The 23203-nt window shown below is 49.6% G+C and overlaps 1 protein-coding gene across 1 annotated transcript in view; it reads left to right on the top strand.

Annotated features, from left to right (window-relative positions):
- Window positions 1-23203, top strand: part of wtip (WT1 interacting protein) — a 35615-nt gene that overhangs the window by 3506 nt on the left and 8906 nt on the right. The window contains exons 2-3 of the mRNA XM_067998197.1: window positions 15421-15522; window positions 21986-22053. Coding sequence (XP_067854298.1) covers window positions 15421-15522; window positions 21986-22053 — 170 coding nt within the window. The remainder of the gene's footprint in view (window positions 1-15420; window positions 15523-21985; window positions 22054-23203) is intronic.

Below are 23203 nucleotides of genomic sequence, written 5' to 3'. Positions count from 1 at the left end.
TGGGTACAGTACTGGTGGGTACAGATCTTTGTATAACACTGGGGTTCAGGTCTGAGATTGGTAGAAGTGGGAGCAGTTTGGAGGGATGGATTAAGGGTCTGACACCAAGTATATTCCACACCAACAAAGTGTATTGGCTTAAATGTGATTTTACTTTTCTTGCCCACCCCCTCAGCTCTGAAGAGTTGATTCTTTAGGTACAGTTCCCAGTGCTTTAAGTCACAGGCTGGAGATGGGGTCATGGTGTACTGCTCATGTTATTGGACCAGTAATCCAGAGAACCTGAGTCCAAATCGCACTGTGGCAGTTTGAGAATTGAATTCGGTTTTTCAAAAAATTTGGAAATAAAAAGCTGGTCTCAGTAAAAGTGACCGTGAAACTGTCGGATCATCGTAAAAACCCAACTGGTTCATTAATGTCCTTTTAGGGAAGGAAACCTGCCGTCCTTACCCGGTCTGGACCGATATGGGACTCCAGTCCCACCTGGTTGACTCTTAACTGCCCTCCGTTGTATCACCATCTCCTCAGGGCAGCTTGGGATGGGGAATAAAAAAAATTAAAATTGCAATTTTGAACCGGAAATGTTGGTTGCAGTGAATGTGGGCTCAATCAGCCAATAATGAGGGGTGTGTTGCTCGATCAATAAATGGATTAAACATTAGCTCAATGAACTGGGGACAGGGATGGAGTTGAAGGGCGAAGGTGCAACAGGACAGGGGGTGCAGAGAGAGGAAGAGAAACATAGATGACATGGAGATGGAGAGGGGCGAGCTACAATAGGGACCGGTGACATCAATAACAGGTTCAACAACAGCAACTTGCATTTATATAGCGCCTTTTAACATAGAAAAATGTCCCAAGGTGCTTCACAGGAGCGATTATCAAACAAAAATCGATATCGAGCCACATGAGATATTAGAGGGGTGACTTGGTCAAGGAGGTGGGTTTTATGGAGGGTCTTGGTGCTGTTGCATCAAAATTACAGCACAGAAACAGGCCATTCTGTCCATCTGGTCCGTGCCGGCATTTATGCTCCATATGAGCCTCCTCCCTCCCTACTTCATCGAATCCTATCAGGATATCCTTCTATTCCTTTCTCTCTCGTGCTTATCCAGCTTCCCCTTAAATGCAGTGGTGAGGTTTGGGGAGGGAATTCCGAGCTTAGGACCTTGATTCCCCCCCCACCCCCCGGCCTCTGTTGTAGCCCACCCCTTGGGCCAGGTAGCAGGTACGTTGCCTATGTAACTGCGCCCCAGCAAGGGGCCGATTCCTTCAGATGGTGGCAGAAGAAGTGGTCAGAAAAGAAATGGGAAGTAAATGGCAGACACTGGACAGCCGAGGTCACTTTACACATAATCCAAACTCCGAGTTGTGAGGGTGACACGTTCTCTGGGCTTTGTGCTGAACCCAGAAGTCGATTCCTGCCTCTGACCATCCTATAAACATTCGGGGGGGGGGGGGCATATTACGGGGAGCGAGGGGTCATTTTCTCTGCTGCTCTGCTCTCCGCGCTGGGGTACTGCTCTGTGGGTGAGCTAGACCGTGTCCCCATCCACTTGGACTGTCCGACGGGGGGGGGGTCGGTGGATAGTGACCGGGAGCAGGTCCCCTGCCTGGTTTCCCCCCCAGGATTCCCAGTGCTTGGATAGCGAGCCACAGCAGAATTCCTCATCCTCCCCATCTGTTTATCCTATTGCCCAGTTTGTTTCCGTGTTCCCCTTCAAGGAAAGAATAGGAAGGACTTTTATTTATATATCACCTGTCATAAAAGTACTTCATTGGCTGTAAAATGCTTTGGGAAATCCTGAGGTTGGGAAGGACGCTATAGAAATAAAAGTCTTTTTTTCCTTTAGTGCCGCAAACTTGAGCTCATCTGAAACTCTGTTGCCCCGTATCCTAACTCGCACCGTCCCGTTCTCCCATCACCCCCTGAGCTCGCTGACCTACATCGGCTCCCGACCCGGCAGCTCCTCTTTTTAAAATTCTTATCCTCGTTTTCAAATCTCTCCACGGCCTCGCCCCTCCCTATCTCTGTAACCTCCTCCAGCCCTACAACCCTCCGAGATCTCTGCGCTCCTCCAATTCTGGCCTCTTGCGTAGCCCCGATTTTAATCGCTCCACCATTGGCGGCCGTGCCTTCAGCTGCCTGGGCCCTAAGTTCTGGAATTCCCTCCCTAAACCTCTCCGCCTCTCTCTCCTCCTCCTTTAAGACGCTCCTTAAAACCTACCTCTTTGACCAAGCTTTTGGTCACCTGTCCTAATATCTCTTTGTGGGGCTCGGTGTCAAATTTTGTTTGATAATCGCTCCTGTGAAGCACCCTGGGACGTTTTACTATGTTAAAGGCGCTATATAAATGCAAGTTGTTGTAGCATTCTAACCGTGGGTTATTAAATGCACAAGAGCCGAGGGGTGACTCCTCGATGGGGAGAGGTTCGATGGACCTCGGTTACTCTCTGGCCCCTCACTCAATCATTGGATGGCTCTTTCAAAGAGCCGGCACGGCTCATGATGGGCCGAATGGCTGCTTCCTGTGCTCCCATTATTCGTGTGTGACACTTGACACTGAGTGCAGGCAGATTATTCGACCAGGGGAAGGGTGTCAGTGCCCAGTCTAAGCCTGTCCTCTCCCGGTGCCCCCATTATATAAACTTCCCAGCAGGGTCTGGAGCAGGAACCCTGGCTGATTAGTTTGGCCCCTCCCTAAGACTGAGACTTATTGCAGTGTCCCTTCCGCCGTCTTAACTGAGCTCAGTCCTGAGAGGCCTCGGAGTGGGTACAGCGCAGACATCAGGGTTTAAAGGGTTAAATTATGAGGACATGTTGCATAGACTTGGCTCATATTCCCTGGAGTTTAGACGATTAAGGGGTGATCTAACTGAGGTGTTTAAAGTGATAATAGGATTCGATAGGGTAGATACAGGGAAACAATTTCCTCTGGTGGGGGGAGTCCAGATCGATGGGGCACAATCTTAAAATTAGAGCCAGGCCGTTCAGGAGTGAAATCAGGAAGCACTTTTTCACACAAAGGGGATCGGAAATCTGGAGCTTTTTTCTTCCCTCCCCTCTCCCCCACCGCCCCCCCCCCCCCCCAAAAAAAAAAGCTGTCGATGTTGGGGTTCAATTGGAGCTTCAAGGCTGAGATCGATAGGTTTCTATTGGCAAAGGGTATCGAGGGATGTGGAGCAAAGGCGGCTAAATGGAGTTGAGGTACAGATCAGCCATGATCTGATTGAATGGCAGAATGGGCACAAGGGGCTGAATGGCCTCCTGCTGCTCCTGAGTGCTGCCTACTCTGTAGGGTACAGTTATCCATCGGGTCCATCCTGGAGGAGGCCTGAATACTTTATTATAAGAAATCTTTCAGAGGGAAGAAACCCATTTCTTGCTGGGAGAGGTTGGGTCTGTGCACCTGTAATCAGAGCAGCCCAATCCATGTGAAATGTGAAGCAGTGAATGGGGGATATTTAAACAAAGTGCTTTATGGAAAGGAATGCATGCAACAGGCTGCTAACTCTCCCGCCCCAATCCCTCGGGAATACTTCAATCCGTGAGAAGTCTCAGAAAAGTGTTTCGAGGAGGCTCCAGAAATGAAAGCGAAATTTGAGTTTGTTTTTTTTTTAATTCCTGAGCTGCGGCTTTGTTCAGCTGGGCCTTCGATCCGTGTTTCACATCATTTGTTTTCTCTGTTCCTGTCTCTCTCTCCCTCTCTCGTTGGCTTGACCCATGTCACTGTATTAAATATTAATCACCTCCTCTGCTGGCCTCAGTGTCTCAAGACACTGAGCTATGTCGCTCATCCAAAGCACAAACCAAGCCCCGTGCGTTTACTGCCTTTTGGTAATTTGTGCAGCTACCCTCTGTGTGTTGGAGAGAGGAGATTTACTAGAACGGTACCAGGGATGAGGGACTTCAGTTATGTGGAGAGACTGGAGAAGCTGGGGTTGTTCTCCTTTTTAAAGCAGCGAAGGTTAAGGGGAGATTTGATCGAGGGGTTCAAAATCATATTTGAGAGAGTAAGTAAGGAGAAACTGTTTCCAGTGGCAGGAGGGTCGGTAACCAGAGGACACAGATTTAAGATAATTGGCAAAAGAACCAGAGGGGAGATGTTTTTATGTGGCGGATTGTAAGAACATAAGAAATAGGAGCAGGAGTAGGCCATTCGGCCCCTCGAGCCTGCTCCGCCATTCAATAAGATCGTGGCTGATCTTCGACCTCAACTCGCCCGATCCCCATATCCCTTGATTGTGATGATCTGGAATGCGCTGCCTGAAAGGGCGGTGGAAGCAGATTCAATAATAACTTTCGAAAGGGAATTGGATAAATACTTGAAAAGGGAAAAATTGCAGGAATATGGGGAAAGAGCGGGGGAGTGGGACTAATTGGATAGCTCGTTCAAAGAGCCAGCACGATGGGCTGAATGGCCTCCTGTGCTGTAAGATTCTACGATTCTATGAAGTGAGTTTGTCTATTGAATGATTGAGTCATGCTGGGAAAGGAACATCCCAGAGATCATCGCTAGCTTGTGTTGAGGGAGCTAATCGCACCCAGGGTGTTGGTCTCAGTGCCGCTGGTCTGGCGAGGGCAGAAATCAGGGACGGTCCCCCACCCCGTAGTGACTCCTGCTGAAATGTCCACAAGGGTGGATGTGAGGGGAGCACGTGTGACGCCTTCTGTGGTGGAACAGCCTGCCAGTTTTCACTGTACAGGTTCAAGCGCAAAGAACGGGCCAGTTACCAGTCCCGTAAAACCTCACCCCAGTGTCTGGGGGACACGAGAGGAGGAAAAAATGGTCCATTAATGCAATGGGCATCCAAACCAATCACAGATCAGCCCCGGGAGACTCCGGGATTGCAGGGAGCGATGTCTTAAGGGGTTTCGAGTGTGTTGGTGTCTGTTTGTGCTTCGTGCTGAAAGAATAGAGGATGTTTCTACGTTCACTGATATTAAGCACCTTGAGGTCAGCGGTTTGCTGGGAGCTGAATCTCTCCCAGATGGTGAATAGATGGAGCAGAAAAGCACGGGAGGGACAGCATTGGCAAATTTGGGGAACTGGATAGAAACATCACACTGTGAGGAGGGGCGTGACAGACGGATTACAGTATTGGTCTTTGTTTAGACTTAGGGGCTTTCACTGAATCATAGAATGGTACAGCACAGAAGGAGGCCATTCAGCCCATCGTGCCTGTGCCGGCTCTTTGAAAGAGCTATCCAATTAGTCCCACTCCCCCTGCCCTTTCCCCATAGCCCCGCAAATTTCTCCTTTTCAAGTATTTATCCAATTCCCTTTTGAAAGTTATTATTGAATCTGCTTCCACCGCCCTTTCAGGCAGCGCATTCCAGATCAGAACAACTCGCTGCATAAAAAAAAAATTCTCATCTCCCCTCTGATTCTTTTGCCAATTATCTTGAATTTGTGACCTCTGGTTACCGACCCTCCTGCCACTGGAAAAAGTTTCTAAGGTGATCACAGTGGTCGTTTGCAGTTCCAGTACAACCACATGTTGTTTTATACTCTCACTTTAAGCTACCATGAGGGGTAGTTGTGGGGAAAAACATAGATGCATTTAAGGGGAAGCTGGATAAACACATAAGAACCGAGACAGTTAAAACTGGCAGGATGTTGCAGCTGAAAAACCCAGAGTGGAAAAACAGCTCATCGCCAGCACAGAATCGCCCTCTCCCGACAGCACCAAGTTCAGTCTAATGTTTGTTTACATAGAATGTACAGCACAGAAACAGGCCGTTCGGCCCAACTGGTCTGTGCTGGTGTTTACGTTCCACGTGACCCTCCTTCCATCTTACTTTGTCTAACCCTATCAGCATATCCTTCTATTACATTCTCCCTCTTTCGGACGAGACGTTAAACCCAGGGCCCCCGTCTGCCCCCTCGGGTGGATGTAAAAAAACCCCACGGCCACTATTTCAAAGAAGAGCAGGGGGAGTTCTCCCCGGTATCCTGGCCAATATTTATCCCTCAACAACTATCACCACACGGACTGCAGCGGTTCAAGAAGGAGGCTCACCACCACCTTCTCGAGGGCAATTAGGGATGGGCAATAAATGCTGGCCTCGCCAGCGACGCCCACATCCCATGAACGAATTAAACAAAAACATGATTTTAAAAAAGCAGATTATCTGGTCAATTATCTCATTGCTGTTTGTGGGATCTTGCTGTGCGCAAATTGGCTGTTGTGTTTCCTACATTACAACAGTGACTACACTTGAAAAGTACTTCATTGGCTGAAAAGCGCTTTGGGACGTCCTGTGGTCGTGAAAGACGCTATAGAAATGCAAATAGTTTCTTTATCACACTGGACTGGACATCCACTCACTCGGCCATCTGGCAGAGCTGTCCATGGACCTTTGCAGGAGATTTGAGCTGGTTTGGAAGTATTTTGTGTCGAATAAGGTTTGCGAAGTTGCTGAGGAGTCTCCAGCATCACAGTGGTCTCCAGGTGGCAGCCATGTGTTGATGAGAGAGCCATTACTGAGTAGGAAGCTGATTTTAAAAAAATCCCTGGATCGTTTACCCTTTGGGACACTTCCAGGTTCACTTAACATAATTGAAGCAGTGACCTTGGGAGTAGAGAGCAGTGGAAATATGTATGTGGATTAGTGATCAGAAGCCTTGCTTCACACCTCTTTTCCCCCCCCGCCCCCCCGATCGTGGGTTCGAGTACCAGATAAGGGCTGGCGTGAAGTTAGGATTTGCGAATTCTGTAAATCTGAAATGATCAACACAGTCGGTCAGTCAGCGTGTGAAAGAGAAAAGGAAGGTGAGTCTTCTGGTTGGATCTCAAACCTAGCTCTCTCTCTCACGTGCCAATCGACCTGTGTATTTCAGGCATTTTCTCTTATTTAAGCGTTGGCATGTCCGTTTGGTTCTCCCCGTGCCCCCCCCAAACCCCCTGACATTCCTCCTCTTATCCAAGAGTGTGAGGTATAAAAGAGACCCAGGAACACACCAGGGATGGAACTGGCCTCTTGCTTATCCCCGATTTCCACCCCTCCACCATTGGCAGCCGTTCCTTCAGCTGCCTAGACCCTAAGCTCTGGAATTCCCTCCCTAAACCTCTCCACCTCTCTCCTCCTTTTAAGACCCTCCTTAAAACCTACCTCTTTGACCAAGCTTTTGGTCACCTGTCCTAATATCTCCTTAAATGGCTCGGTGTCAAATTTTGTCTGATCGCTCCTGTGAAGCGCCTTGGGACGTTTTACTACATTAAAGGCACTGCAAACTGCAAATTGTTAAGGCTCTAAGTACTCGACCCCATCCTGACCCTCTTCTCCTCTCTGCAGTTATATGTTGGGCTATGAGGTTAACCAGTGTCCCACTGCCCTGGGTGTGATCGGTGACGTTGGTGCAGGCATTAAAGCTGAAACCTTCCTGGTTTGTTTACCTCATTTCCAGGATGGCACAAAGCACTTGCACACTGGTAGGAACTTAGTGTTTGTTTATTCAGCAGGAGGCTCTTCTGAGATTTGAGCTCAGGCACGTTATTGGGACAGTGTAGAGGGAGTTTTACTCTGTATCTAACCCGTGCTGTACCTGCCCTGGGAGTGTTTGATGGGACAGTGTAGAGGGAGCTTTACTCTGTATCTAACCCGTGCTGTACCTGCCCTGGGAGTGTTTGATGGGACAGTGTAGAGGGAGTTTTACTCTGTATCTAACCCGTGCTGTACCTGCCCTGGGAGTGTGTGACGGGACAGTGTAGAGGGAGCTTTACTCTGTATCTAACCCGTGCTGTACCTGCCCTGGGAGTGATTAATGGGACAGTGTAGAGGGACCTTTACTCTGTATCTAGCCCAGCGGTGCTAGATGTTGACATTGGATGCCTGAAAGGGGGTGTGTTCCATTCCCTAGCGGTGACATCCACCAGTCTACAGTAAACAACTCAGCCATTCCATCCCCCCCCCCCTCCCCCCCCCCCCCCCCCCCCCAGTCGTTGTTGAGTTAATTCTTTTTTAAAAAAAAATTCATTCTTGGGATGTGGGGTCACTGACCAGACCAGTGTTTATTGCCTAGTTGCCCTGAGAAGGTGGTAGTGGGCCTCCTCCTTGAGCCACTATCTTTGTATTGGTTTGATACAACTGAGCGTCTTGCTAGGCCACTTCAGGAGGAGGATAAGAGTCAACCATGTTGGTGTGGGACTGGACTATAGGCCCAGACTGGGTAAGGGTAGCAGGATTCCTTCCCTAAAGGATACTCGTGAACCAGTTGGTTTTTTACAACAATCCGACAGCTTCGTGGTCTAAGCTGACGCTCCCAGTGCAGTACTGAGGGGGTGCTGCACTGTCGGTGGTGCCGTCTTTCGGATGGGATGTTAAATCGAGGCCCTGCCTGCCCCCACAGATGGATGTAAAAGATCCCACGGCCACTATTTGAAGAGGAGCAGGGGAGTTCTCCCCGGTGTCCTGGCCAATATTTATCCCTCAACCAACATCACTGAAAAAAAGATAATCTGGTCATTTATCACATTGCTGTTTGTGGGACCTTGCTGTGTGAAAATTGGCTGCTGAGTTTCCTACATTACAACAGTGACTATATTTTGAAAGTACTTTATTGACTGTGAAGCGATTTGGGACGTCCTGAGGTCGTTAAAGGTGCTAGATTTTGTGCAGAAGTCTGTGGAGTGGGATTTGAACCCATGAACTTCTGAGTCAGAGGTGGGAGTGCTACCACTGAGCTGCGGCTGACAGACTCGAGAGAGTTGAATGGGCTGAACTGTTTGTATTTCTACCTCCCCAACACAAGTTGTCGTATTTTCACTGCAGATGTGAATGTTTAAGTGGTTCCCCTGTGAGTAAATACAGCATCCAATGGAGCACTAAGCCGGTACTGACTAGGAGGGCCCAGGTTTGAGAGTCGGGTCTGTGCTAAATTAGCCGGCCTCAGTCTGGGTCACGACTACTGGTGCTTCGATTGATCATGGGGGAAGGGAAAAATCAGCCAGGATTCATCCTCCTGATCCCTGCTGGAAAGTGCATGTTGGGATTGGGCTTAGATGTGATGCTGTCCATGGTCGCAGTGCTTGCAGACTTGCACACATGTGAAGAATGGTCCCTAGGGTGAGCCACTGGAGGGATAGCAAGGAACTGTACCCTAGCTGGAGTCCGCACCGTCAGGAGAGGAGGAATGAAACCCCTTTTATTATTAACCCTTTGGGGCAAAAGAGCCTGTTGATGGTGAACAATACAAGTATCACATACACTGGCTGTAACCCCTGTTACAGTGGGAACCTTGTGGAACTGATGGGGGGGGGGGGGTGTGTTTCAAGGATTGAGAAAAATCAATACCTGGGGACAAAGTGTTAACTTCGTTCTGAACGACGCACTGAATCTCGCTGACACTTTAATAAAAGCCTTCATTCCAGTTCATCTGCAGGAAATGAATCAGTCCCAAAGCGTACCGTGTTCTATCTGAGACCACAGGTGTGACCTGAACAAAGTGATGTTGTGGCCCATTCTGGAGATCAGACGGTCCTCGATTCATTTCCTAAATTAATGTCCAAAGTTCTGCTGATTAATTCTCCTGTCCACCCTCCCCAGCTTTACCTGATCGTTTACTGAGCCGATGTGTTTTTTTGTTCCCCAGTTTATGAGACTGTCTGTAACACAGCCGGCTGGTCTCCGTGACGGGAGTTTAGTTTCTTTTAGCTGGTAGCAGCCGAGGCCGCTGTCGCACAGAGCCGTACCGACCATGAAAGTGCCAGGTTCAACCCTGAGTCTGTGCTGGGTTTACTGAGTACAACTTGCTTTATCACCCTAGGGCCAGGGAGAGGCAAGTGTTCCCACTCCCGATCACTATCCAGTGCCCCCCTCCCTCCCCATGCCCTGGAAAGCTGTTATGTTTCGATGATTGGACTCAACTGTGATGCTCTCCACAGTCAAATAGCTTGCTGACACTCACTGTCTGGGGTCACCAATTGGGAATTGGGTGAGATACATGAGGGACTGTCATCTGCAGAACTGCACCCCAATGTAAATGCATCACCTACTGGTGGGGGGTGAGTGAGAGGATATTGAATTTAAACACAGGTGTAGTAACCTGATCAGATAGTGGGGCCTCTCAGAATGAAATCGGTTTATCCAGCCCACCCCCAGACATTTAAATCAAGAAAAAAGAAAGGACGTACATTTATTTAGTGCCTTTCATATCCTCAGGACACTTTTCGAATTACAGCAGGGGGAGTTCTCCCCAGTGTCCTGGGCCAATATTTATCCCTCAACCAACATCACTAAAAAAAAAACAGGTTTTCTGGTCACATTGCTGTTTGTGGGATCTTGCTGTGCACAAATTGGCTGCCGCGTTTCCTACATTACAACAGTGACCACACTTCAAAAAGTACCTCCATTGGCTTTAAAAGAGTTTTGGGACGTCCTGAGGTCGCGAAAACCGCAATATAAATGCAAGTTCTTTTTTTAAATCTGTTTTAGTGATGTTGGTTGAGTGTTATTTATGGGCCAGGATAACTCCCTGCTCCTCTTTGAGTAGTGCTGTGGGATTTTTTAAAAAAAATAAGTTTAAGGGTTTGTTTTATTGTGTCCTCCTCTCCTTTCTAGATTGAAGTTGTGAATTCTCAGTTACCTGTTGGAACGTTCGGTCCCCTCCCCCCGGTCTTTAAGTTGCTATTTATTTTTCGGTTTGGTGCAGTTGCCTTTGAAGATTGGGAATTCCCGCAAAATTGTGATTTTCCTGTGTGTTTGAAAGTGAGAACTGAGGAGGGGCTGGAAATGAAACTGGATAATCCAGCGTGTCTGCTGACCTGATCTCCTGGACTCCCAAGTTGTTAAAGCTGTTATAAAAACATACGGGATCCTGGGCTTTATAAATAGAGGCATAGAGTACAAAAGCAAGGAAGTTATGGTGAACTTTTTATAAAACACTGGTTAGGCCTCAGCTGGAGTATTGTGACCAGTTCTGGGCACCGCACTTTCGGAAGAATGTCAGGGCCTTAGAGAGGGTGCAGAAAAAATTTACTAGGATGGTACCAGGGATGAGGGACTTCAGTTATGTGGAGAGACTGGAGAAGCTGGGGTTGTTCTCAGAGCAAAAAAGGTTGAGGGGAGATTTGATAGAGGTGTTCAAAATCCAAATCATGAACGGTTTTGATTGAGTAAATAAGGAGAAACTGTTTCCAGTGGCAGGAGGGTCGGTAACCAGAGGACACAGATTTAAGGCGATCAGCAAAAGAACCAGAGGGGAGATGAGGAAACATTTTTTTTACGCAGCGAGTTGTTCTAATCTGGAATGCGCTGCCTGAAAGGGCGGTGGAAGCAGATTCAATAATAACTTTCAAAAGGGAACTGGATAAATAGTTGAAAAGGAAAAATTTGCCTTGGGGGAGTGGGACTAATTGGATAGCTGTTTCAAAGAGCTGGCACAGGCATGATGGGTCGAATGGCCTCCTGTGCTGTATGATTCTATATAGGGCGTGGGAGAAACAGATTTTAACAAATGTCCTTCCATTCAGCTACTTATCTGGGAGGGAGGTTCCCTCCTTTCCCCTGTTTTCCAGAAAGAAAGAATTGCATTTATATAGCGCCTTTCATGACCACAGGACGTCCCAAAGCGCTTTACAGTCAATGAAGTACTTTTGAAGTGTAGTCACTGTTGTAATGTAGGAAACGTGGCAGCCAATTTGTACACAGCAAGATCCCACAAACAGCAATGTGATAATAACCAGATAACCTGTTTTTTAGTGATATTGGTCCAGGACACCAGGGAGGACTCCCCTGCTCTTCTTCGAAATAGTGCCGTGGGATCTTTTACATCCACCCGAAAGGGCAGATGGGGGCCCTCTGTTTATCCTGCTATTTGACCGTGGGGTGCTGTCTTTGCCTGGTGTCCATGCCTGTGCATTCTGCAGCACGAGTTACTGGATACCAACTCTAGCCTTTTCCTCTTCCTGTTGTTGGCCAGATGTGATTTTAAAACCAGGGCTCTGTCTTCATGTTCAGATGTCACTATTGAAAGAGGAGCAGGTCTCTCTCGCTCTCTCTCTCCCTCGCTCTCGCTTGCTTTCTCGCTCCCTCTCTCGCTTCTGCACCCCAGCTCGCTGTCTCTCTTTCTCACTCTCTCTCTCTCACCCTCAGTAATTGTAATCCCCCACCCCACCCGATCTCCACCCCTTGCTGTCATTAGTTAACGCAGCAGAGACGAGACCTGCCTGGTTTGGACGGCACTGAGCAGATTGTGAATGTTTGGGGTTGGGTAGCCAGTCTTGTTATGGATCAGTCTGTGGCGCATCACCCTCCACCTCAAGTGTAGCATCTCGACACACAGTCAGTCTCTGCTCAAACTGGAGAAGCTGGGGTTGTTCTCCTTAGAACTGAGAAGGTTAAGAGGAGATTTAATACAGGTGTTCAAAATTATGAGGGGTTTTGATAGAGTAAATAAGGAGAAACTGTTTCCAGTGGCAGAAGAGTCGGTAACCAGAAGACACAGATTTAAGGTGATCGGCAAAAGAACCAGAGGTGACATAAGAAAACATTTTTTTTATGCAGGAAGTTGTTCTGATCTGGAATGCGCTGCCTGAAAGGGCGGTGGAAGCAGATTCAATAATAACTTTCAAAAGGGAATTGGATAAATACTTGAAGGGGAAAAATTTACAGGGCCCTGGGGAAAAGAGCAGGGGAGTGGGACTGACTACAGGCCAGTCAATTTAACCTTGGTGGTGGGGAAACATTTTGGTAGGAAGAATGAGGAGAGGCAATATAAACTAGAGGGCACAATTCTAAAAGGGGTACAGGAACAGAGAGATCTGGGGGTATATGTGCACAGATCGTTGAAGGTGGCAGGACAGGCTGAGAAAGTGGTTAAAAAAACACACGGGATCCTGAGCTTTATAAATAGAGGCATAGAGTACAAAAGTACGGAAGTTATGATGAACCTTTATAAAACACTGGTTTGGCCACAGCTGGAGTATTGTGTCCAGTTCTGGGCACCACACTTTAGGAAAGATGTGAAGGCCTTAGAGAGGGTGCAGAAGAGATTTACTAGAATGATTCCAAAGATGAGGGACTTTAGTTACGTGGAGAGACTGGAGAAACTGGGATTGTTCTCCTTGGAACAGAGAAGGTTGTGAGGAGATTTGATAGAGGTATTCAAAATCATGAAGGGTCTAGACAGAGTAGATAGAGAGAAACTGTTCCCATTGGTGGAAGGGTCAAGAATCAGGACACAGATTTAAGGTGATTGGCAAAAGAACCAAAGGTGACATGAGGAAAAACTTTTTTACACAGCGAGTGGTTAGGATCTGGAATGCACTGCCCGAGGGGGTGGTGGAGGCAGATTCAATCACGGCCTTCAAAAGGGAACTGGATAAGTACTTGAAAGGAAAATACTTGCAGGGCTACGGGGGATAGGGCGGGGGAGTGGGACTAGCTGGATCGCTCTTGCAAAGACCCGGCACGGACTCGATAGGCCGAATGACCTCCTTCCATGCTGTAACCTTTCTGTGATTCTAATTGGACAGGTCTTTCAAAGAGCCGGCACGGGCACAATGGGCCGAACGGCCTCCTTCTGCGCTGTACGATTCTATGATTAAAGGGGCAGTGTCTTCAAAAAAACAAAATAAGTTTGGCCAGTGTTTAGGGAGGGAGATGAGCTGCCTGTCCCAACATTCCCAGTGTTCATATGTGGACATGGTGGGAATGGGCGTTCGGGTGGGGTGGTTTGTGTGTGGACAAACGAGGAATGGTTTAGCCGACGCTGGATGATTCAGACAGAGTCTGGGGAGCACCTCACCACACTGCTGCTGATCGGCCGAGTCCAGCGGTGGAGTCTGGATCTCCCCGGGCTGCAACGGCTCTGTTCCCCACTGAGCCAGCGGGGGGAAAGGGGGGGAGAGAGAAGCAGACCTGCAGACTTTCACATTCAAACCTTGCACCCAAACCAGAGCGGCCCAGTGATTAGCCCCTTTGGTAAAGAACGTGCCCTGATTTACGAGGCAGTTCTTGGCCAGTTGCCAGTGAGTGTCGTCTACGCTTATTTTGCAAGATTATAAAGTTGGTTTGATCTCTGTACAGAGTTAAATTATAATTTATTTTGGTTTCGGAGGGAGGGAGGGCGGTTGATTGTTGTTCGGTGTTTGCAGGCCCTTCGTGCTACTGCCGGGGCAGCTTTGAAGGCTGCAGTATTATCAGGCATGTAATCGTGTCTGAAAGGGCCTCCCTCTGATCTCGCTGAGAATATGGCAGTAATTGTACAGTAGATTGTGCCAGGTTCCACCCTGACCCCTCGGGGAATGTGACCTCCAGCTAATCAACTCTTTATTGCAAGAAAAGTTTCGACTGCAGAAAGACCGATGTGAATGTAGGCTGCCCTTCCTTTGTTGTGACTTTCCTGCAGGATGGCGGTTTGAGTACAGTGTAACGGTGGGAGTGCGATGGTTTATACTGTGCCCAATTGAACTGAGAAACATCCAACCATTTGATTACAGGCTGTGTCCTTCCAGACTGGGTTGTGTCTGGAGAGTGTTTTGAGCTGTGTCAAACTAGAGTGGGTACCGTAGGGAATAGTTTCAGGGATAATATTAAGAACCAAAAGCAAAATAACGCGGATGCTGGAAATCTGAAATAAAAACAGACAATGCTGGAGAAGCTCAGCAAGTGAGGCAGCGTCTGTGGAGAAAGAAACAGAGTTAACGAATATTAAGAATATCGCACAACAATAAAAATCTCAGGCTGCAGTCTTTTATTCCCTATTGTGTATTGGTGTTAATCTGCCCAGCGACAGGTCCCTTGTCTCTTCTGACTTTTCCCTGGACCTCAGGACCCCTTTTATAAATGCAGCTGTGGTAGTTTCCGAATATGTCCTTGTTAACTGAGGTTCTGTGAGTATTGCACCCATCTCTGAATCCTGTGTGTTTAAGCCCCGCTCCGGAGACAAGATCACATAATCTCGGCCGACACTCTCGGTGCAGTACTGAGGCAGTGCTGCAACGTCGGAGGTGCCGTCTTTGGGAAGAGACGTTAAACCGAGTCCCCGTCTGCCCTCTCGGCTGCAAGTAAAAGATCCCAAGGCACTGTTTTGAAGAGAGTTGGGGAGTTCTCCCCGGTGTCCTGGGCCAATTTTTATCCTATTTAAATGGCGACTTTCACAACCTCAGGGCGTCCAAAATTACCTTCTTGGCTGTAAAATGCTTTTGAAGTGTAGTGACTGTTGTAATGTAGGAAACGCAGCAGCCAATTTGTGCACAGCAAGATCCCACAAACAGCAATGTTTTTTTTTTAAAGTGTTGTTGGTTGAGGTATAAGTAATTGGCCCCAGGACAGCAGGGATTTTAAAACTCCTTGCGTATTGTGATTGGATTTAAAGGGGCAGGCACCAAGCCAAAAACTTAATTCTTGTTGAAGTAAACTCATCTGTGTTTATGTATTTGTTTCCCCCCCCCCTCCCCCCCCCCCCCCCACAGGGATCTGTGTGAAATGCAGGAAGGGAGTTTACGGAGCCAGCCAGGCTTGTCAGGCCATGGGCAATCTCTACCACACCAACTGTTTCATCTGCTGCTCCTGCGGTGAGTAACCCAGTCCTCGGCCCGCTTCGTCAGTGGCCGTTCTCTTGTACCCACGTTTGGGCATTCGCCTCTCCTTTGTTCCCTCACTTCTATCACGTACTTTTCTCCCCCTCCACATCACTGCCCAGCCTAGAGTTCGAGAAACTGCCCCGGAAAGGAGGGAGTGTCGGCCGAGATTATTTGCTCAAGTCCCGGAGTGGGACTCGAACCCACGACCTTCTGACTCGGGAGGCAACTGAGTCGAGTTGCTTTTAGACTTGCTGAGTATCTGTTAATATTGAAACTGTTTCTTAGCAGGTACCAAGGATAGTAAGAATGAACTTGCATTTATATAGCGCCTTTCACCACCTCAGGACATCCCAAAGTGCTTTACAGCCAATTAAGTTCTTTTTGAAGTGTAGTCACTGTTGTAATGTAGGAAACGGGGCAGCCAATTTGCGCACAGAAAGATCCCACAAACAGCAATGTGATAATGACCAGATAATCTGCTTTTAGCGATGTTGGTTGAAGGATAGATATCGGCCCCAGGACACCGGGGAGAACTCCCCTGCCCTTCTTTGCAATAGTGACTGAGGGATCTTTTACATCCACCCGAGAGGGGCAGAGGGGGGTGGGGGCCTCGGTTTAACGTCTCATCTGAAGGACGGCCCCTCCGACAGTGCAGCGCTCCTGGAAGGAGCGTTCGTGTCAGACTGTTAATCAGCCTGCGGATCCTCACACTGTGTCACACTGTCCTCCAGGGGAAGAGTGCGAAGAAAGGAAAAGGCCGAACCCTCCTATCTCCTCCTTTGGTTCGGTCTCCAATTTTTGTCTGATAATTATTCTGCGAAGCGCCTTGAGACGATTTCCTACGTTAAAGGCGCTATATAAATGCATATTATTGATGCTGCCCGGCTCGGAGGAGTGGGGGAGGGGAAGCTTTGCCCTTGTTTTGCGTGACGGGGCGCTTGCTGCGGTAGATGGTGGAGGGAGCTGGCTGGTGTTTCCAGTGCTTTTATCTTGAAGTCTGTTAACTCGGGCCTGCAGCTCGTTTAGCCGAGGCAAAGCCCGACCCACGGAGGGCGAGTGAGGTGGCTCCTTCGGCATCGAGGCCCGAGCAGGAATGTGGGGGCAGAGAACGAGGGGCTAGGGGGACCCGGGTTTGCTGTCGCATATCTTGGTCTTGCCGGAGGCCTTGGGGGGTGGGGGGGGTTAGGAGGAGGAAGGAAATTAGTGAATAGTCGGTGTAGAGCTGGGGGAGGAGGAAGAGAAGAATATTAAGGGGAAGAACAAAATTATATTGCGTGTCCGGCAGAAAGTGTGAGAACAGCATTCTGTTGTTTAGTCTGAGGTGGGGGTTGGGCCCCGGATGCAATGAGTTGAAGATTCAATTCAGTTCTGAGAATGTGTCCAGTCTGGAGATACCTGAGGCAGCAGCGGCCATCAACTGTGTGTGTGTGTGTGTGTGTGTGTGTGTGTGTGTGTGTGTCGTGTGATCAGGCAGGCAGGGGCAAGCTGAGAGGACGGGGAGACTGTAGATTAACCTGTGCTCGGTTCACTCTGGTGTTTGACATCTGAACGATGTTCATTTTCTGTTGGTCATCACTTCAGACCAGCTTTTAACCCTTCAGTTGCTGCACTGGAGCCACTGAATGTGTCAGTGTACACATGCAATTAATTTCCTTCCATTGCCCCTCCCTTTCCCATCCCCCGCTCCCCACCCACTTCCTCCCTGAAGACACCGACTCCTTCCATTGAACAATGCCATGGATACTGGCAGCTGACTATTCACCCACGAGGGCATCACAGCTGAGCCCAACCTTCTCCGAACCTGATGTCCAGATACATCGAATGGCCTGATTCTGTGCTGTACATTCTGCCCATCAGGTCCATCCTGGTATTTATGCTCCACACGAGCCTCCTCCCTCCCTACTTCATCTCACCCTATCAGCATATCCTTCTATTCCTTTCTCCCTCGTGTGTTTATCTAGATTCCCCTTAATTGCATCTACACTATTCGCCTCAACTACTCCTTGTGGGAGTGAGTTCCACATTCTCACCACTCTCTGGTAAAGAAGTTTCTCCTGAATTCCTTATTGGATTTATTAGTGACTCTCTTTTATAGGCTCCTAGTTCTGGTCTCCCCCACAAGTGGCAACATCTCTACATCTACCCTATCGAACCCTTTCATAATTTTAAAGCCCTCTATCAGGTCACCCCTCAGCCTTCTCTTCTCCAGGGAAAAGAGCCGCAGCCTGTTCAGCCTTTCTTGATAGTTATAACCTCTCCGTTCTGGTATTATCCTAGGAAATCTATTTTGCACCTTCTCCAGTGCCTCTATCCGGAGACCAAAACTGTGCATAGTACACACACTCTCCAGCAGTAGTCACGCGATGGTCGTTTTACCCCCCTTGGTTCAGGGTTGCTGGGCTAGTTGCACCGTCCCTAAATGCTGTTCCATCTGGGGCCAGGAGATCAAATTTGGAAGCTTTCCTGCTACACGTGCTCCCCAGAGTCATTGACAGGAACAATCCCTTCCTCCAAGTTAAAGGTAAAGCCCCTTGAGAGGGAGACGTCCTATTTTTAAGGTGTTTCTTGCCCTTTCTCTTTTTGTGTTGCATTCCAGTTGTGATCTAATTGAATGGTAGAACAGGCTTGAGGGGCTGAATGGCCTCCTCCTGTTCCTACGTTCCCCTTATCTCTGCTCACTGCTGTCAATCATTCACCAGCCCGGTGCCGAGCCGAGTTGCTCTGTGTACTTGGCCAGGGACGAGAGTCCTCGACCAATCGGTGTCCCTGATTGAGAGGATGCAGGTCACGGTCTGCCAGGGCAGGCGCTGGTCGAGTGAGTCCGTGTGGAACACAAACCGCGTCGGTACCCTGGGTCCTGGAAATGGGACTGACGACTGTGAAATGCGACTTTGCCTCTGGGACCAATTCTCTCCCCTCCCTTCTGCCGGAGTTCTCTCCCCTCCCTTCTGCCGGAGTTCTCTCCCCTCCCTTCTGCCGGAGTTCTCTCCCCTCCCTTCTGCCGGAGTTCTCTCCCCTCCCTTCTGCCGGAGTTCTCTCCCCTCCCTTCTGCCGGAGTTCTCTCCCCTCCCTTCTGCCGGAGTTCTCTCCCCTCCCTTCTGCCGGAGTTCTCTCCCCTCCCTTCTGCCGGAGTTCTCTCCCCTCCCTTCTGCCGGAGTTCTCTCCCCTCCCTTCTGCCGGAGTTCTCTCCCCTCCCTTCTGCCGGAGTTCTCTCCCCTCCCTTCTGCCGGAGTTCTCTCCCCTCCCTTCTGCCGGAGTTCTCTCCCCTCCCTTCTGCCGGAGTTCTCTCCCCTCCCTTCTGCCGGAGTTCTCTCCCCTCCCTTCTGCCGGAGTTCTCTCCCCTCCCTTCTGCCGGAGTTCTCTCCCCTCCCTTCTGCCGGAGTTCTCTCCCCTCCCTTCTGCCGGAGTTCTCTCCCCTCCCTTCTGCCGGAGTTCTCTCCCCTCCCTTCTGCCGGAGTTCTCTCCCCTTCCTCCTGAAGGCACCAACTCTCGCTGCGGGACACCAGACTTTCACATCCTCCGCCGAGTCCCCGTTTTTTTCACGTTAAGATCAGCTTACGCGCACACACCCCCACACGCACCAGCTTTAGACACCCTATCACAGAGAGGGTACAGTGTAGATTGACCAGGGTGATACCAGGGGTGGGAAACTCTAGTTATGAGGAGAGACTTGAGATTCTGGGATTCTTTGCACTGGAGCAGAGAAGGCCGAGAGGTGATTTGACAGATTTTTAAAACCACGAAGAATTCCAATAGTGAATCGGGAAAGACTATTTCTTCTGGTTCGGGAGTCGGTAACCATTCATCCATACAATCGTAGAATCTTACAGCACAGACGGAGGCCATTCGGCCCATCGTGCCTGTGCCAGCTCTTCGAAAGAGCTCTCCAATTAGTCAGACTCCCCTTACTCTTTCTCCGTAGCCCTGCAAATTTCTCCTTTTAAAGTATTTATCCGATTCCCTTTTGAAAGTTATTATTGAATCTGCTTCCACCGCCCTTTCACGCAGTGAATTCCAGATCATCACAACTCGCTGCATCCTTCCCCCACCAGCCCCGGTTCTTGTGGCAATTATCTTAAATCTGTGTCTCCTGGTTACTGACCCTCCCGCCAGTGGAAACAAATTCTCAGATATCCAGAAATGCACAGTGTGTTATAAAATATATACAGGAGTGTTCGACCCAGTAACACACGGTGTTGTTATAAAATATATACAGGAGTGTTCGACCCAGTAATGCACGGTGTTGTTATATATACAGGTGTGTTATAAGAGATAGGAGCAGGAGTAGGCCATTTGGCCCCTCGAGCCTGCTCCGCCATTCAGTAATTCATTATACGCAGTAACACACGTGTTATTATAATATATATACAGGAGTGTTATTCCTTTGTAACACACCTGTGGTGACCATCTAACCCTGCGGCTGTTGATAAACCCACCCACTTCCTTCCCCAAGGCATCACCCACCAACCTCCCTATTGTTTGGATTAGCTACGTGCTGCATTAACAATCTGAGTCATCGAGGCACCTGTGCAGTGAGTTTGAAGAATTTAAATTTATATTTTTCCAAGCGTTTTACTCCTAGGAAGGGTGTGGGAGTTTGTGGGGAATTCCCTTGTTTGTAATTTTACTCATAAAGAACTTGCTGTCGGAGGTATTGCAGAAGGCTGGGCTGGATAAAGCAGTGAATATCTGAGCTGCGTAGACTGGGAATGTCTCTGGTTCTGTCCCCAATCTGAGCTGGTCTGGTCTGAGCTGGGGCAGTGGGAGGGGCTGTACCACTCTGACTCACAAGGTCGTGGGTTCAAGTCCCACTCCAAGGACTTGAGCTCATAATCCAGGCTGACGTTCCAGTACCAGTGCTGAGGGAGCGCCGCACTGTCGGAGGGTCAGCGCTGAGGGAGCGCTGCACTGTCGGAGGGTCGGTGCCGAGGGAGCGCTGTACTGTCGGAGGGTCAGCGCTGAGGGAGCGCTGTACTGTCGGAGGGTCAGCGCCGAGGGAGCGCTGCACTGTCGGAGGGTCGGTGCCGAGGGAGCGCTGCACTGTCGGAGGGTCAGCGCTGAGGGAGCGCTGTACTGTCGGAGGGTCAGCGCTGAGGGAGCGCTGCACTGTCGGAGGGTCGGTGCCGAGGGAGCGCTGCACTGTCAGAGGGTCAGTGCCGAGGGAGCGCTGTACTGTCGGAGGGTCGGTGCCGAGGGAGCGCTGCACTGTCGGAGGGGCCGTCTTACGGATGAGACGTCTGCCCCCTCAGGTGGACGTAAAAGATCCCATGGCACTATTTCGAAGAAGAGCAGGGGAGTTCTCCCCGGTGTCCTGGGCCAATATTTATCCCTCAATCAACACTTAAAAACAGATTATCTGGTCATTATCACATTGCTATTTGTGGGATCTTGCTGTGCGCAAATTCATTTCCTACATCACAATAGTGACCCCACTTCAAAAGTACTTCATTTGACTGTAAAGTGCTTTGGGTTGTCCTGAGTTTGTGAAAGGCGCTATATAAATGCAATTCTGTCTCCCCCCTCCCTCTGTGGAAAATTACCCAACGTGTTCAGCAGAAGTCTCTGGATAGTGAAGTGTGTTCATGTGCGCACATCTGGTGAGGGCAAGATCAGGCTCGGCTGTGATACTCCCTCACCCCCCTCCCTCAGCACCCCCTCCCTCCCTCCCCTCCTTCCCTCCCTCAGCCCCCCCTCCTCCTTCCCTCCCTCAGCCCCCCTCCCTCCCTCCCTCCTTCCTTCCCTCCCTCACTGGCCGAATAGCTGGTCAGTAACACTGGTCAGTCGGGTGATTGGCACCTGTAGAGCTGAACCTCAGCGAGATGTCAACAGGTTTCAGGACGGGTGGAGTGAAAAGAAGAGAATGAAGAAAGCAGCAGCTCGCAAAAGAGAGCCCTTCGTTATTCTTTAACCGTGTGTAAACACTGCAGCGCGGGTTTGGGAACTGACCAGAGGCGCTGCTATTAACTGACTGTGTCCACAGCACCTCTGATAGCTCCTGTTAAATATAATACCCAGTCTGATACAGAGCTACACAGACCGGGAATGATTCCCAGTCCATGCCAGAGCAGGAGAAGGGATTGCTCCCCGCTGACCTTCGTGCCCCTGGGATTGGGAAGGGGGCGAAAATCAGCCAGGATTCTCCGGCCTGATTCCCTCCCCCCTCCTGGAATGTGTGGGTGTTGTGTGAGGACTTTGGGTGAGGACAGGATTAGGCTTGGCTGTAATGCCTCCTGAGGTCGAATAGCCTGCAGCACTGACTGTGCAGACTCACACGTGGAGAATTGCCATTTGGGTATGGAGCGTTCCCCCAGTGAGGGGTGGGGGTGTAGCGGGAGGGAGGGGAATGAATACCCAGGCAGGTTTGGTGGACCGGCTAGTCTTCTCCCCACTTGTCAGATTCGTATGTTTGTGATAAACTCTCTCGCTCTGTTTAACGCTGAGTGTTTTCCGACAGGGCGAAGGTTACGAGGGAAGGCTTTCTACAATGTGAACGGGAAGGTGTACTGTGAGGAAGATTTCCTGGTGAGTTTGTTTGTCCTGCGCTGATTTCCGAGGTGTGTAACGGCGAGGGTTTGCGACGTTTTAACACGGCGACCGACGGAACTGTGAGGGGAGCACAGCCCAGTGGCCGTGGGTCGCGAGCTCGGGCTGTGTCCGGGAGAGAACCTGTTGAGATGTTCAACCCTTTTCTAAGGTGGGGGGGGTGGGGTGGGGGTTTGGGTTTGGACTGTCAGTGAGGGTGAGATCCCTCTAACCTCCTCCAGCCCAAAACCCCCCCCAGATCCCTGCTCTCCTCCAATTGTGGCCTCTTGATTTCCTCCCCTTCAACTATTTATCCAATTCCCTTTTGAAAGTTATTATTGAATCTGCTTCCACCGCCCTTTCAGGCAGCGCATTCCAGATCAGAACAACTCGCTGCGTAAAAACAATTCTCATCTCCCTCTGATTCTTTTACCAATTATCCTAAATCTGTGTCCTCTGGTGACTGACCCTCCTGCCAGTGGAAACAGTTTCTCCTCATTTACTCTATCAAAACCCTTCATGATTCTGAACACCTCTATCAAATCTCCCCTTAACCTTCTCTGCTCTAAGGGAGAACAATCCCAGCTTCTCCAGTCTCTCCACATAACTGAAGTCCCTCATCCCTGGTACCATTCTAGTAAATCTCCTCTGCACCCTCTCTAAGGTCTCGACATCCTTCCCAAAGTGTGGTGCCCAGAATTGGACACAATACTCCAGCTGAGGCATAACCAGTGTTTTTAAAGATTTAGCATAATTTTCTTGCTTTTGTACTCTCTGCCTCTGTTTGACAAGCTCACTGAAGCTTTATAATCAGTAACAAGTCGGCTGCATTCCTCAATCGATTAGGGAAGAGGTGGAGAGCACGAAGGATCGGGGAGTTAACTGAAAAGCTCCTCTCCTGACACCATAACCAGCCGCTGCTTTTTCGATCAGTCTCTGAGTGTGCTCACCTCTCTGGGATCCACGGGGTGACCCTGGCTGAGGGAGAGCTGGTCTCGGCAATTGACATCAGTGCCCCAGAGCGAGAGAGAGCCAACAGAAAATATCCCAATGCACCGCGGTGTACCAGTGTGGGGTAACCGGGGGCGGGTGGGGGGCCTGGTTTCACGTTCCCCGGGGTTGGGCTGCTCCTGGGATGCTCCAAAGCCGG

Source organism: Heptranchias perlo, chromosome 16 (genome assembly GCF_035084215.1).
Source record: "Heptranchias perlo isolate sHepPer1 chromosome 16, sHepPer1.hap1, whole genome shotgun sequence".
NCBI classification, from domain to species: Eukaryota; Metazoa; Chordata; class Chondrichthyes; order Hexanchiformes; family Hexanchidae; genus Heptranchias; species Heptranchias perlo.
Note: the sequence above shows the minus strand (reverse complement) of the source record. Positions and strands in the feature narration are given on the sequence as shown.